This window comes from Panthera pardus, unplaced genomic scaffold (genome assembly GCF_024362965.1).
Source record: "Panthera pardus isolate Hobbes unplaced genomic scaffold, ASM2436296v1 HiC_scaffold_26, whole genome shotgun sequence".
Classification (NCBI taxonomy): Eukaryota; Metazoa; Chordata; class Mammalia; order Carnivora; family Felidae; genus Panthera; species Panthera pardus.
In genome coordinates, this window is record NW_026526832.1 from 15,788,141 (window position 1) to 15,804,265 (window position 16,125).

Consider the following 16,125-nt stretch of genomic DNA (forward strand, 5'->3'; position numbering starts at 1 on the left):
GGCCAGGGCTACAGACTTTCTTGGGAATGTGAGGCTGAGTGTCACTGCCAGGCTGGGAGGCGCTGTGGCCCCGTCACCTCTCCATCTCCTCTGGGGGTGGTGAGGTGGAAAGATGAGGCCCCAGGTCTAAAGCTCCCTCCTGGGACCATTACATGACCCCGAGGGAACCACGAGGTCAACCAGATCTGGTGGCCAGGGCAGTCGGGTCATGCCAGACCCGGAGGGGGGAGCGGCGATGGATCTCCCCACCCAGTCCCCCGAGTGTGCTTAGGGAACCCCTGTCATCTCATATTCAAGATTCCAAAAGCTCTGTGTTCTTGATTAAGAAGCCTGCCTATTCCCTGCTCCCTCAAATGGTAATCCCATGGCTCCTCTCATGTCCTGCCTGCAGAAAATACAGATGTGAGCTACAATGCCTCTATCGTCACTAACATGGAGGTTAGGATGGGCTTAAGAAGAGAATAGAGGCATCTGAATGTCTGACCGAGGCTTTTTTCCTGATGGTATCAGGCCACCTGGCAGTGGATGGAAATTAGGTACAAAGAGTGGACAGTAATCTGAGAGGTTTTGTGGAGAGAATCCTATGCTTTGGGGTAACGTGGAAGGAAATGACAGCAGAGCACTGTGGGAAGGGAAGGCCATTGTTTCCAGAGTTCTTTGTGTGGGGAAACTGATGCAGGGCTCTTCTGGACATTATAGTCACAGAAGGTACCAGAGGCAGGCCCACTGGCCGTTTGAGGTGACATGTTGCTCAGATCGTGCCTTTCTTGGACACTTTTACGTGAATGTGGGGCCAGGGCCTCTGGCTGAGCAAGCTGGCTGTATTCTAGGGGAGGCGTGTCCTGACCAGTCACCTGAGGTCACAGGAGTAATGGTTCACCTCTATGGCTTCCTTTCTTAGGGAGCAATAGGAGGAAATCATTAAACTTTTCCAACCAGCAGGAGATGTTAGAGGGTTAATTCTAGCCTTGTAATTTGCTTTGAAACAAGCAGATGAAAGACAGAACAGTTTAACCACAGGGATCATGTCTGAATAATCAGCCAAAACCCTCATTTCCAATGGTACAGATTCTTATTCCCAATGCACTTATTTTGGCCCCAAGTAAGTTGTAGAGCCATATTTCACTTCTGCTTTTCCATTGGCTTTTTTCTTGTGGTTCCTATGACACTACGCTTTGCTCGAATTCCTCCTACTTCCAAGTTGGCGCCCACGTTCATCTCATTCTTAATAAACGCTGATTGAGGGGCGCCAGGGTGGCTCAGTTGGTTAAGCCTCTGACCTCGGCTCAGGTCATGATCTCACAGTTCTTGGGTTCGAGCCCTGTGTCGGGCTCTGTGCAGACAGCTCAGAGCCTGGAGCCTGCTTCGGATTCTGTGTGTCCCTCTCTCTCTGACCCTCCCCTGCTCACACTCTGTCTCTGCCTGTCTCTGAAAAGTGAATAAACATAAAAAATGTTTTTAAACTGCTGATTGATTTGGATTGCAGGCTAGTGTATTAAAAGAATATGACACAGCTCTTCCATTCACCATGTGCGATTTTGGCTAAATCTTTTAAAACTCTGGGCCTGCTTCGTCCTGTGTTCAGTGCAAAGAATGGAGGGTGAGAAGCCCTTCCGGTTCTACTGGTCAGTTTTCTTTGAAGAGGCTTTTCTGTGAATAACTAGCATCGGTCGACTACCTGTTATGTGCCAAGTGTGATAATGTCAAGGGTGTCATGTGAATTATGTCATTAAATCCTCACCACAGCCCCAGAGATAAGTACTAGGGTGGTCGTCATGATACAGATGAGGGGCCTGTGGCTCCCGAGAGGGTTGGTAGCCTGGCCAAGGCCACAGTCAGCACTAAGACTGACTTTGTGCAGTGACTGCTACCCCACGCCACCTGTCGACGTGGACTGGCTTCAGCTGGGTCATCTAGAGAGCCTGAGAGCGTTTGTGCCAATGCATATGTCTACGTGGTCTGTCCCTTTTAGGAGAGAATTGCCAAAAGCCATGGCTCCCAGTGCGGGTTCTGCACCCCTGGCATCGTCATGAGCATGTACACGCTGCTCCGGAACCAGCCTGAGCCCACCATTGAGGAGATTGAGGATGCCTTCCAAGGTACGGGCCTGGAGGCACAGCCTAAGGGGTCGAATAGCAGCTGGGGCTCTCGGAGGTTAGGGAAGGGCCAGAGTGTCAGTCAGGAATGGGTTGGGATATGGGGCACTGCCTTTTGGAGGAAAGGCTCAGGTACCCAGCGTGGTGGCTACGGTCTGCTGGGAGCTTAGCCTCAGGGCTCTCTGAGAGCCCTCTCTGAGAAGAACACTCACATGGTCTGGAGACCTCCTGGGTCTCCTGCCTTAGTGTTCATCTTCCCAGGGTGTCCTTCAGTGCTCGGAAGGGGTAGCACTGCCTGGTTGGCACAGGAGGAGATCATGTGGAAAATTCCACAGAGGCTAGTCACGTGGCTTCCATTCTTCTCAGCTTTTATTAGACAGGATCCTGCAAAGGCCACTTAATGAGGATAGTGGCTGTGATTCTGAGCCTTGGGCAGGAACTGGCTTCCCACTTGGCCTTTTGTGAATGGGTCCAGGACCCTGGGCATGGTGTCTGTGCCTCTGAATTGAACACAGAAGACTTGCGTCCTTTCACCATTTCAATTCATCATTGACTCAATCAGTTGTATCGAGTCCTATCATATGTCAGACACTATACAAGGTACAAGGGACACAGGGATGTCCCAGGGGATGAAAGATGGTCTCTACGCTCACGGAGTTTGCAGTCTGAATGGGAAGAGAGATTATAATGTAGTTTGATAAACTCATTGAGAAGGCCATGACCAGACACCAGGGGAGCGCTCAGAAGACACCTGATTCGGTCTGGGCAGTGTAGGAAGGCTTCCTGGAAGAAGTGATAGATGTTTTGAAGTCAGAAATACGAGGAGGAGGACAGGGTGTTCCAGGCAGAGACAACAGAATATGTAAAGTGAGTATTCAACTGAGCCAGGAGTAAAGTCACAAGCCCCTCACCTGCCCCCGGTGCCTGTGCTGACAATGCAGCTTTGTCCCTTGGCCCACAGGAAACCTGTGTCGCTGCACGGGCTACAGACCCATCCTCCAGGGCTTCCGGACCTTCGCCAGGGTAAGTGGGGGCTCTGGGACAGCTCCTCAAGCAGCGACACTCCACAATCCCAGTTGGCAGGGTCCAAGGGCCCCTGGAGGAAGAGGAAAAGGGGGGATGGCCAGCTGGTGGATCTACCTGCATTGGACTCCGTTGTCTTTGTTCCATCCACGTCAGTAGCACGAGGACTTCCCTTCCAGGGAAGGCTTGTTCCTGGAAGAAGCACGATGCCCAAGGCTAATTTCCTCCAGGGCATTTGGGTCTGACAGTGCTCTTGTGGCCCAGGTGCTGAGCCCTGGTGTTAAGTAACAACCCAGCCCACCCCGCAGCTGCGCCTCTCCTCCTTCCTCTCCCAGCTGCTTTCCGTGGTTGGCACTCTGTGGGGCCTATAAACCTGCTAATGAGGTCTCCAGACAGTGTGTGAATCCCTGCAGTGTTCGTACACCTCCGAGGGAGAAGTCTGGGGCTGGCTGTGCGGGCGCTGATTACATAAACACGACACACACCTGCCATCTGCCAGGGGAGGCGGACAGAGGGCTGGCCTCTCCCTTCTTGGCTTCTCTCCCCAGCTTCTACCTGGCCCCCCAACAGGGTCGAGTTGACTCTGACCCCAATCAAACCGTCTCATCTCAATTTAATTTTGGGTTGGGGGCAGAGTCAGATGCCTTTCACTGACCTTTCGGGGTGCTACATTAGGAAAAGGATATTGTATCCAGATGACCACAAAGAGTAGAGACACAGACAGAGCCTATGGGAGGGAGGGCAGCCCACTCTGCTGAAGGCGTTTGATGACAAAGAACAAGGAGGTGCGGATTTAAATGAAAAAGATCCAAAGACTCCTCCAGTCTTGGAGTCTGCAGACCTGGGTTCAAATCCTAGTCTTTCACTTACCCGATGTATGACCCTGGGCAATTTCCTTGTTTCTCAAATGGGGATTATAATGGCACATACAATATTATAACGTTATAATAATACATATATAATTATAATAATATTACGAAATTATAATAATGCCTATAATAATTCTTATAGTGTTTGTGGAAAGTACTTCTTGTAAAGCCCTTAGAACAGTGCCTGGCACATCTTAAATATTAAGTATTTCTTCTCTCACGCAATATTTGATCTACATAAATTGCTCAAGCTTCCCTGAGAGCCAAGGATTGTTAATCTCGCCCACGTATTTATTTCTTAAGAGGCTTCTCAAAGAGCTACAATCTTATCAGCCCTCCTACTTTCTGAAAAAGTGAAGGGCTTTTGAGTGTAGTAGATGGTTATGTCCCTTCTCAGGGTTGGAGTTTTATCATCGTTGAAATGGTCCTCGACCAGCTGCCAGGCGGTGTAGAGCTGAGTGGCCTGAGCTCCCCAAATGACTCGCACACAGGGTGTGCTCAGAAGCTCATGCACACCAGTCGTTGGAGACCCCTAGACCCCTGTCCCCAAGGTCTTATTCAGAGCCTTTGAACTCTGACTTTACCCACCATTCTAACAAACCTGCCTACCTCATTTTCATGCCCATAGCACACATTAGGTAAGTGAAGAGGATTTGCCAGAAGGAGGCACACTGTTCACAGCAAGAAATGGCACTGTCCATCTAGCAGCAGGGAAGGAAATGGAGGAACAGTAAAACGAGCACAAGCCTAGTAGTCTAGTACGCTGAGAAAAGGAGAAATCTCTCCAGGGGAGAAAAACCCAGCCTTATCCAACCTCATTGACATTAGACATTGAGGGAGTGACACATTATTGTACATCCCAGTAATTTATGTCATGGCCATGGCAATGGATTATCAAGAAGAACAATGTCAGGAAGAATGAGCTGACACTTCATCCGGAAAGGGTACTTTGGTGAAATATGTCCTTCCCCTGCCAAGCACCGGGTGAGCGAGGCCGATGGCTTGCTGTATGCAGGTTCCCTTGCTTTGGTTAGGGCCTGGTGATTCTCCTGCATCACCCCTCTCCAGGAAGACAGCTGAGAAGAGACACTACAGGGACATTTATTTCTTCCAGAGGAAAAGGCAAGGCCATGGTGGGAGGGTCCAGAGGAGACAGCACTGTGACATCCAAGGCAAGGCTGTGAGTGCAGAAGGTGGCTGTGCACAGGGCAGCATGTGCAGGGGCTAAGGCCAGGGCAGGGTTCTCTGTTGGTGACAGGTCTAACAGCACTTTCTTAAAGGCCATACTTTCAGCCTCCGTGGCCCTTTGGGGACTTTTCTGGGCCCACTAGTGGGGGTGTGACTCATCCCTTGGGAACTGGCAGCACGGAATGGTGTTTCCCATGATTCAAGTGCAGAAGGGCCACCCCAGACCTGCTGCTGTAGGAACTGGCTGCCTTGGAGGGGTGCCCGGGGCAATGTCTGGGAATTTCTCCCACCTTTGTCTCTGAGCATGATTCCATGATTCTAGAGTGTCTCCCAGGTCCTGAGCTGAGACTCCCGTCTTCTCAGGATGGATCACTCAGGTGGACCCACCCCTTCCCCACCCTCATTTCCTTCGTTCTGGGAGCTCTACCCTGTGCTCTGCCCCTGGCACCCTGAAAGATCTTGAGCTAGTCTTTCCCCAGGGTGATGGGTCATCAGACCTGTACCCATCCTCAAGCATAGGATCACAGTGAGGAAGGAAGTATGTCTAGCTTTCGTGAGGTCATCTGGTACACTGGCTGGACACCTCTTTGAACCCAACACTGGGCCCAGACATGCTTTGAAGGAGCTCCACAAGACCCCAGCCTGGAAAGAGGCCATCCGGGCCCCCTCAGAGCTTGACTGATGTAGAAGTAGAGGCTCTTGGGGGCCCAGAGAATAAAGGGAGAAAATGGAGCTAAAGATATGTTTTGGTAGAGTAGGACTTAGCTTTAATAGAGACATTTTCTCAAAATTTCCTGGTGCTTCCAGGAGAGATCTTACTTGTCTAGTCATGAGTGACTTAGTCTCCATCAACCAAGAAAGGGAGAGTGGTTAGAGCAGAGGTCTTCCGTCTGCGCAGAGGTCAGTGGAATGGGAGCGGCTGGCGGCTGTTTCTACTGATGCTGGCACAGCAGCAGGCCTCAATTTCGTTGAGTATTCACGATCCAGCATCTGTAGCTTCTGTGCAAACTCTTTGCAAATATTTCTGTGTGAATATCTGTCATCTTTCTAGGATGGTGGGTGCTGCGGAGGAAGTGGGAACGACCTGAACTGTTGCATGAACCAGAAGACAGACCACAAGGTGAGTGGGACCTCCTTTCTCTGGAAGCCTGGGGGCCAATCTCAGATCCAAGGAGCAGCGGACTCTCTTCACAACCTCAGCAGTGCGGCCAGAAGAGGAAACGTTGATGCCCACCCTGAGTGGGGGGTGAATGTGCACATTAGCCCCGGGGCCTCTGGCAAGACCTCCTTGTTCCTGCCTCCCAGGAGCAGCACGGCCTCCCGCCAAGCCTGCTGGGGTGGGGGTGGGGAGGTGCAAACAAGCTCGCTTGGACAAAGGATTGGGTAGATCATACAGGTGTTTTAGAGGAGGAGATGAGGTATCACTCATCTGTTCCCTTTCCCAGCAGATCACTCTCTCGGCATCTCTATTCAACCCGGAGGAGTTCATGCCCCTGGATCCCACCCAGGAACCCATCTTCCCCCCAGAGTTGCTGGTAGGTGATGCCCCGCGGAGAGGCCCCGCTAAGTCTGTGTGCCATGAGCCCCTGGAGACCCACTTTATTCATACCAATGGGGACCTTTGTGTCCTTGTCCTTTGGGTTTTCCTTTCTCCTTCTGACACTGGAGGTCAAGTCCCTCTGTCACATACTCCCAAAGGGACCCACACTTGTCGCACACATGTCACTCTGAGCACAGAGAGTGGATCCCTCCAGGACCCTGTGTAGAGTAACAGGTGCTCCAGAAGCATCTGCTGACCTGGCTACGTCGGATGTAAAAGTAAGTCCCTTAGCACCCATTCTCCTCCTTGCAAGCAGTCCATTATTTTACAAACCAACCACAAAGAAGCAAAGCTGTACTCAGAGGGCACAATGCATGGCTTGCTGCTCTGGTTTAAGGGCACTCTCACACCCACCCTCCCACCGTGACGATTCTGCTTCTTCGCTCCCACATTCATGGCAAGGAAAGAATCGTGCCTCTCTCTAAGTTCCCGAGTGCAGATTCCCTGGGGGTGTTGAGCACATGAAGACAGCCTGTTGAGTCCAATGGGACAGAAGGAAGGGCTTTGGGGCAGGCCACCGGCACACCTTTCTCTGGATCGTGCAACCTTGAACAAACTGTCAGTTTGATTTGGGGTTTCTCTCGCCCAGCCCCACGTCACCCCTCACACACTAGAACCAGCCTCTGCTGCGTTCCCTCCTGACACCCCTTCCTTTGCTACCTCGTCCCCCCCACACCTTGTCCACTGCACCTGCTGGGGACAGCGGGGGTGGGGCAGGGGGCACTGCACTGAACCTGGGCTTTTGGTCCGAACAGTTCAGGTCACCTGGTGGCAGGTGAAGGTCCCATAACCTCCTGGGTCCTCAGGTTCATCCCGCACCTGTGAAAGGTGGGGCTAACGATGCTTCCTCCCCGGAGGTCTCCTAAAGCCTAAGTGAGATCATGTGTGTGCCACGTCCTCCCTGCCTCAGTACATGCAAGTTCCCCTCCCTTCTCCCCGGACCTGGATCCTCGTTCTGAATTCAGTATTGAACGAATCAGTAGAAGACTAGACCCCTTTGGGGACCTAAATTCATCAGGGAATGGCCGTAGGAAGGAGACTGTGTGGCAAGAAACTACATTTTCCAGAGGCTGAAAGATACTCCTCAGAAGCAGCTGCGTTTTGAAGGCGAGCGAGTGACCTGGATCCAGGCCTCAACCCTGCAGGAGCTGCTGGACCTCAAAGCCCAGGACCCCGAGGCCAAGCTGGTGGTGGGGAACACGGAGATCGGTGAGAGCGGGCCCGGCCTGCAGCCTGCAGGGGGCCAGTCTGCCTGGGCAACCCCACACTGGCTGTGTGTCCTCAGGAAACTTGCTTTTCCTCCCCTGGCCCTGGTTCCCATTATATACAGGGAGGAATAACACCTCCTCAAAGGGCTGTTCTGAGTATTGGATGAGATCCTTACTGACCGCTCTCCGGAAACACGTCAGGTGCCAGCTATGTGCCGGGAACTGTGGGAGGAGCTGGGCTACCCAGATCAGTGTCTTCGTTCGTTCTCTGGAGTACCTCCCAGTGGAAGTGAGGGGGGAGCAGTGGAAGTCAAGGTTCTAGGCCAGTGACAGATGCTAGGGGTTCCAGAAATGACATTCTCTCGTCCCCCACTTTTTCTGGGGGGTGATGTGGTAAAGGGAAAGGAGAGATGTGCCAATGTGACTGTGTCTGTGTTGCCAACAACTGTGGCCACCGGCCCTGTTCCTGCCACCACCTGGGACGTGAAGCTCACAATACGTGAATGGGCCAGGGTGGCTGGGGGATGTGTAGCTCTCTTCCCCAGTGCTCGAAGGGACGGAAGCAGAGGTGCCCAGGTCGCTGCTAATGTCCATCCGTTCCTGGAGCTGGCTTGGCCCTTTTCTCCTTTGCTGGCTCCCAAGCCCAGGGAGGCTCCAAGGAGAGGATCGTGGCATAGCCAAGGTCTTAGAGGACCTCTGGTTTCGGGGCAATCGACATACTTTTAAGCCACCACAACCATCCTGTGGGAGACTCCTGGCTGTTGTTCTGGAAAGAGTCCCCTGGGTCCTGGGTTTTTGTTGGATCTGAGGACACAGAGAGGAGGGCCTGGCTTGGCTCTAAGCTAGCAGAGTACAGATGCGGCCCTGGCCCCGTGAGCACAGGTGTGGCACAGAGACCCCATGTGCAGTAACGTGGACACGCTGGGATGGCAGGGTGGCCTGTGAGATGTGCCTCAGGTGATGTGGTCCTGAGGGTCTGCGTAGCTGTGGCCCTGGGGTCCAGGGCAGCATGAGTTAAAGTGGAGGACGACTGTCTGGAAGAGTCTTTGATCTCCTTTGACATGTGACATGTTCCTTGTCATGGGTCACCTAACATCCTGGACCCAGTTAGATTCTAATAGAAGGGAATCCATAAACATTTCATGAGCTCCAAGTGAGAGGGAATTTCTTACGACCACTCCCTCTGCCTCACCCCTTCTCCCTTATATATACATGCAACAGTGTAACCACTGACAGCCAGGGTAGGGTGCTGGGGAAGCCGGGCATAGAGAGAACCTTGTCAAGACAGGCCACGGATGGCCTCTGTCTGCAGTCTTTATCCTGGGAACCGGTATTCAAACAGGCCAGACTCCTCAAAGCCTGAGCCACCCATCAGACACTCTGAATAGCCCCCGAGAGGGTGGGGAGGATGGGCAGACATTTCTTTTTGAACCTTCCCAAGCCCCCGAGAGGGTGGGGAGGATGGACAGACATTTCTTTTTGAACCTTCCCATCTGTAGGTCTGTGAGAGGGGCTGGGAGGTGCAGAGCTAACCAGGTCTCAGGAACAGAACAGAGGGGCGTCTGTTCACAGACCTTTCAACGTTTTTTTGTTTGTTTTTTTTTTTTTAATTTATTTTTGGGACAGAGAGAGACAGAGCATGAACGGGGGAGGGGCAGAGAGAGAGGGAGTCACAGAATCGGAAACAGGCTCCAGGCTCCGAGCCATCAGCCCAGAGCCTGACGCGGGGCTCGAACTCACGGACCGCGAGATCGTGACCTGGCTGAAGTCGGACGCTTAACCGACTGCGCCACCCAGGCGCCCCTGTTCACAGACCTTTCTAACTTGACAGAAGGCCGGTAGAGACGTGTGGTCCTGCAAAGTCCTGCTCAGGCAGGTGTCGGGGACCAGGAGGCAGATTTGATGTTTTCTCTCTCAGACGATTTTCCTTTTTGTCTGAATGCTAGACTTTCGTATTATTAGGACTATTATACCCCAACTCTAAGAATTGTCTGTTCTTAGCTGTGTAATGTGGGCAAGAGCCTCACCTTCCTGTGCCTCAGTTTCTCTTTCTATAAACTGAAAATCACAGTATCTCCCAAGGCTATTGTGAGGATTTAATGAGTTAAAACATGTAAAGTGCTTACACGGGTTCCTGACATATTTTAGCATGCTGCGGCTTCATCTATTATCCCCCACCCCTGTCCCATACACAGACACACACTCAACACACAGGTTAATTCACATTTCATCTCATTTAACACTAAAAGACACGTCAGCAGGGCCTACGGTGGTTCCATGTGTGCGAAGTGTGTATGACAGGATCAAGCAGGCTCTCCTTACTGAAGAGCAGAAAATCTGAAGGTGTTGAAGGTCCAAGCACAGAGTCAGAAAGCTAAATTAAAAAAAAAGGAAGCTTTTCTGGTGATAAAAGAAATCAAAAGGCAAAAAAGAATTTCATCTCATCTAAATTCCACTAGGATTTTTGGGGGGAGGGAGAGAAAGACAAGTTTGCCGGCTGATAGTGTGGAAACTGCACTGAACCCCACATCTTATCTCCTGCACCTGCCAGTCCTAAGACACCCACAGAGCATGATGCGATCGTGAATATGTCATAGGTCCTGTGTGCGTGGTGGGAACAATGCCGAGGCCCGCCTGGTAGAAGCCTGTTAACTTCGGGTTTCTTGTTTTTCTCAAGGCATTGAGATGAAATTTAAGAATAAGCTGTTTCCTAAGATGGTCTGCCCAGCCTGGATCCCTGAGCTGAATTCAGTGGAGCATGGACCTGAGGGTAAGGAGGGGTTTGCCCTGAGCCCACGGAAGGCTGTGATGCTGCGGATGGGTCCCTTGGGAGGGGTGGCCGGTGCCAGGAGAGCCTCTCCTTTGGCTCCACTGCCACCTGCTTCTCCTGGAGCTGCCTTGCGTGGGGAGCAGGGACCCCCTTCATTGCCTTCCTCCACTGAGCATCTGTGGCAGACTGCCAGTGGGCAAGGGGGGCTATGAGATTCTCCACAGTCATTCTCAATCCTGGCTCCACATTAGAATCGCTCACAGGGGGAGGGGGTCAGTGCTGGGAGATCTTGGGCACTTTCAAAAAAAAACAGGACTTCTCCCTCAGAGATCTGATTTTATTGAGACGAGAACCACTGGTTTAGAGAAGAGAGCATTCTGGTTGTAGGATCAAGAGGGCTGTGGTTCAGTCCTGGCTGGTGTATTAGCTGGGTGGCATGGGGCAAGTCACTTCACCTCTCTGGGCATTAATTTCCTCATCCTTATAAGGATGTGAGAGCTGGTTCATCGTCACTCAGGTACCAGTAAAGCGTCGTAGGGGCTGTGTGTCCAAGTGTTTTCTGAACTGTGAAGGGAATCGCTGTTTTTCTGCGCATGTGTTCCCAGGTATCTCCTTCGGAGCCTCGTGTCCCTTGAGCTTTGTGGAAAAGACGCTGCTCGATGCAGTCGCCAACCTTCCTGCCCACCAAACAGAGGTGTTCAAAGGTGTTTTGGAGCAGCTGCGCTGGTTTGCTGGCAAGCAGGTCAAGTCTGTGGCGGTGAGTCCCTGTTCAGGAGCCCTCAAGGCTGAGGTCATGGGGCCTTTTGTCACAAGGCAGATGCGCTAGTCTGTCGTCTGCTGAAGATCTGGTGCGCCCAAAACTCTAGTGTTTAGAACTTGTGGGGTGTTTGTTAAAAATGCAGTTTCCTGGGCACTGCTCTCAGAGATTCCGACTCAGTAGGGCTGGGATGGAGCCCCAAAGGTGCTTCTGGGGAAGGGGGCCTGCGGGTCACTCTTGGAAGCACATGCTGTGTGCCTCAGTCTTTACCCCTGAGGTTGGCAAGATGGAGCCTCCTGCCCACCTTGTTCCTGAACTTGGCTGAAGCTATCAGCAAGTGGGTGAGAGATTGAGCCAAATGTAGTCTTGGACTACCTTTCATCGTTGGGGGGAGAGCCAGAGGTAGACACCCCCAGAGAGGAGGGAGGGGTCCAGCTGTTGACTGTTCACAACTAAACTCCAGACTAGCCCCCAGGTTCCCCATTTGCTAGCGGCATTCACACACCCAGGACCATTGGCGGCTCACAACAGCTGACGGTGTAGGGTTGGCGGGGGTGGGGGTGGGGGAAGGAAAGCCACCCCGTCCATTCTATTTTGTTGTTTTCAATTAGAACAAAACCCAAAGGAAACAGCCCCCACCCCGTTCCCTCACCCTACCCCAAGCACCTGACACCTCTGATTGTGGCTGAGTAGACAGAAGCTCAGAAAGCTCCACTAAATTCTCCAGCTGGGTGGGGATCTACTTCCAGGAAGTATTTGCTTGCATCATGTGATAAACCACCTCAACCCTTTCAGAAAAAGTTTGGATGAAATTGAGCAGATTTCAAGGAGCTGACCCACATTACCGACAAGTAAATTTTAGAGCTGAGATCCAATCCCAAGTGTTCGGATCTCAGGTTTTGCACGTGGTTCTGGATGCTTGAGTTCCGCCGGTCTTGTGCCTTCAGTGAGCAGGTGTCCCCCACCTGCCCTGTGTTCTGCAGCCTGCTGTGAGAGCAAGGTTTTCCTGGGTGGGCTGGGCTCTCACGCACACTCTCTGCTTGCTCTAGTCCATCGGAGGGAACATCATCACCGCCAGCCCCATCTCTGACCTCAACCCTGTGTTCATGGCCAGTGGGGCCAAGCTGACCATCGTGTCCACAGGTGAGAGCTACGTCATGCAGAAGTCAGGAAAGAGGGCCCCACGGGGGAGAAGGCTCACAAGATAGGTGACTTTTTGGAGAGACAGGGCCCACAATTCAATGACCCAGCCGTCCTAAGGTTTGGATCCCTGGGAACTGCAAGGGAGATATACCCAGATTGGGGGCCAGGAGAGCCAGACCATTTCCTTATTAAGAATTCCCAACAGGATCTGTCACCTAGAAGCCTTACCTAGTAGTGTGCTAGAGCCAGAATGCACTGGCTCACCACAGCCCACAGCTGGATTTTCAGGGAGTCTGTGAGTGTTTGATAGACATGGCCATTATTAAAAATTGAATTGTAGAAACTTACAATAAAATAAATTACATTAAAAATAAAGGTAATAAGTGCTCAAAATTCATCACGTCCTAATATTTGAGTTTATTTTACTATTGCCCATGCCCTTAGAGTTATTCCCATCTGTTATATCTGTAGAGTGGAAATGCTAAGTAATGATATGCTGCTATGCACCGTCCTTGTTGGAGGGTCCTCGAGACCATCCCAGTTTTGATGACTCCTAGGAAGTCAGGGAGGACTCCCAGGACTCAGCCTATCGTCATACTTATGGCTATGACTTATTAAGTGGGAGGACACAAAGTAAACTTGGCAAAGTGAGGAGGGACCTGGGGCACAGTCTGGAGGAATCCAGGCACAAGCTTCCAGAGACTTCTCCCGGTGGCATCACACAGGACACACATCATTCCCTCAGTCACAAGCTGCATTGTGATAACGCACGTGAAGTGTTGTCTGCCGGGGAAGCTCGTCAGAGACTGAACAGCTAGGGCTTTTTGGGGGGTTGTTTGCGTAGCCCTTCTTGGCAGGTACCAAAAGCCCAGGCACCCAGACAGAAAGCAGATGTTCAGCATAAACCACGCTGTTTGTATGAACAGTTTAGACACAGTCAGTCGTCTTACCGGGGAATCTGCTGAAATGCAAGTTCCCAGAAGACAGCCATGGCCAACCATTGTAGGCAGTCCTTTCAGAGGACAGCAGGTGTGTCGTGTCAACTCTTTGCCACCCTCTTTCCAACTTCATGTTCACTGATGTCACTCCGGGAGCCTGAAATTGGCTATGGTGGGAGTATTGATACCGTAGAAATTAGCAAGTACTGCAAATCTGGACTCCCTCCGCCCACACATAGTCCATTGTTAAACATTCACCAGCACATCCCTGCGTAAGGATTTTAGATGGAGGACCTTGGCCCTAATTGTGCCAGCACTGCCCTCTGACTGTGGGTACCAGAGACCAGGATGGGGAATTTACCGGTGCCTCGTTCTCTGCTTTCTCACACTGGCCGCTCTGCATCCGGCCTGTGTACAGGCACCAGGAGGACGGTTCGGATGGATCACACCTTCTTCCCCGCGTACAGAAAGACCCTGCTAGCTCCGGAGGAGATACTGCTTTCCATCGAGATCCCCTACAGCAGGGAGGTGAGCTGCTCAGGAGCGTCCCATGTCACTCTTACCGCAGCGAGGCTCCAGACAAGAGACCAGAGTCTGCCTCGGGGACCAAGCTCAGCATCTCTCAACTTTAACAAAGTCTCTGAACACTGCCTTTCACCAGCCATAGTGTTCTCTGGGCAATGAAGAGCTTCAGGGCAGGGAAGAGGGCATTCCATGGACTCATGGCACGTGATCATGGGCAAATCGTTTCAGATTTCTGAGCTTCAGCTTGTTCGTCTGTAAACGGACACAGTGTTCCCTACCCGGGAGGTTATTGTGAGGATTGAAATCAGGTATGCCTAAGGTTCCAGGCCGATGTCCAGAAACCAGTGGGGATCTCCATCTGGTAGCTAGCAACATGATTTCAAGAGCACATCCCGCCACTGAGCACTTCTGCCCCAGGTCAGAGGAGACTGGGGCTTGCACGCTGAGTGGAGGGGCTGCCCGTGGGTCGGGCCCACACATGTTGATGAGGTGTTTATTTGCTGACCTTGCTCTGAGTTGGCGTGGTTGCATTTCTGCTCATGGGAGTTTTTCTGTCCTGTTGAGGCAAGTCTGGGCACTTCTGGCTGCCTCGCTGTTGTTCCTGGGGGCTCGTGGTGGCGTCACCAGGTGCCTTTCTCTCCTCCCTCACCAGCTACACATTCCATAATGGGCCGTGTAGAAAAGTGATCTGTGTGAGGCTGGGAAAGCAGCTGTGATGGAGAGTATTAGGAGTTTTACCCAGGTAGCGCTTGAGCGCGCGTTACGAGGCATGTTCGCCCTTGCTAATTTTGGCCCCCTTAATGAGAATGCTAATTAAATTAGAGCCATGATGTCCCTGAGGTGGTTTCTTACTGATTTTCTAGCTTGTCCTTATAGACCATTTTGAGCAGTGATTCCCAGACTTTTTGTATTTCACAGATCAGTAAATTTTCCTCTTTTTAATTATGAGTTGGAGAAGGGAGGAGGGAACAGGCATACAAGAGTCCAGTTTTTATTTTGCCAGATAGGGACATTAGCCAAAAACATTTCATAGGGGCGCCTGGGTGGCTCAGTCAGCTAAGCTTCTGACTTCAGCTCAGGTCACGATCTCACGGTTTGTGAGTGCAAGCCCCACATCGGGCTCTCTGCTGTCAGCACAGAGCCCGCTTCAGATCTTCTGTCCCTCTCTCTCTGTCTCTGTCCCTCCTCTGCTCATTCTGTCTCTCTCTCAAAAATAAATAAATACACTGAAGAAAATCTTTAAAAACAAAAACCATGTCATGACAGAAAGGAGATTTTAATACCCAGAAGTAGGGAGGATTTCTCAAGAAAGGACAGCTGCCAATCTGACACTGACATGGCGTGGCACCCCAGTGGACACGTCACCGTGGACTGGCACAGTCCTGTTCCAGAACCAAGCGCAGACTTCCAGGCTCACGGTCCCGGGGCCATGCTTGACATCGGGAATCCGGACTAGCGTCATGGTCAGGAGGAAGCCCGATGACTTCTTTGAACAGAAGCTTGTGGCCAGTGTGGGCGTCCACAGTGAGCCTCGTTGGGCTTTCTCAACAACGCTTCCCTTAAGCCTCTGCCTTTGACGTTAATCAGAATTTGCGGTGCCAGGTGGGTTCAGACCTCAAGCAGAACCTGGCCAGAAAGGGCTTGATATGAGATCGTTCTTACCTGGAAAGTGAGTCATGCGGCCCTCCTATCCTGACAGACAGGGCCTGCCTGGAGCCCAGTGGGAAATGTGTGCTCAAAGCACAAAGGGAGCTAGTGTTTCATAGTGTGGTTCATTCTTTCAGGAAGCAAGGTTTCTAACCGTGAACAATAGACCAGTGGGAGAGACAAGCTAGAGAGAGCACGTGCACAGGCGTGGGTGAGGGTGCATTTCACACTCCCGGTGGCATCTCGTTGTATCTGCTCGAGAGGCAGTTAAGCCAACAGAGGTTTGGGCACAGCCGAGAGGCTGGGTGGGCTCTGAAGCTGGGCGCCAGGATGGGAGGACTGGGGGCTGGGGGACCCTGAG

At 51.9% G+C, this 16,125-nt stretch overlaps 1 protein-coding gene and 1 long non-coding RNA gene across 3 annotated transcripts in view; one reads left to right on the top strand and one right to left on the bottom strand.

Annotated features, from left to right (window-relative positions):
• The window catches only part of LOC109262396 (xanthine dehydrogenase/oxidase), a 59,800-nt gene that overhangs the window by 11,078 nt on the left and 32,597 nt on the right, over positions 1-16,125 (top strand). The window contains exons 5-13 of one of the 2 annotated variants that reach the window (XM_053891031.1): positions 1,973-2,099; positions 3,058-3,119; positions 6,228-6,296; positions 6,622-6,711; positions 7,844-7,985; positions 10,662-10,754; positions 11,360-11,511; positions 12,561-12,654; positions 14,011-14,120. In XM_053891031.1, coding sequence (XP_053747006.1) covers positions 1,973-2,099; positions 3,058-3,119; positions 6,228-6,296; positions 6,622-6,711; positions 7,844-7,985; positions 10,662-10,754; positions 11,360-11,511; positions 12,561-12,654; positions 14,011-14,120 — 939 coding nt within the window. The remainder of the gene's footprint in view (positions 1-1,972; positions 2,100-3,057; positions 3,120-6,227; positions 6,297-6,621; positions 6,712-7,843; positions 7,986-10,661; positions 10,755-11,359; positions 11,512-12,560; positions 12,655-14,010; positions 14,121-16,125) is intronic. The other variant, XM_053891032.1, reaches the window with a different exon arrangement.
• Positions 9,229-9,901, bottom strand: LOC128773668 (uncharacterized). Its single transcript, XR_008418053.1, has 3 exons — positions 9,800-9,901; positions 9,470-9,558; positions 9,229-9,416 (listed from the first exon to the last, which is right to left on the bottom strand). It is a non-coding gene; the product is annotated as an uncharacterized LOC128773668 (long non-coding RNA).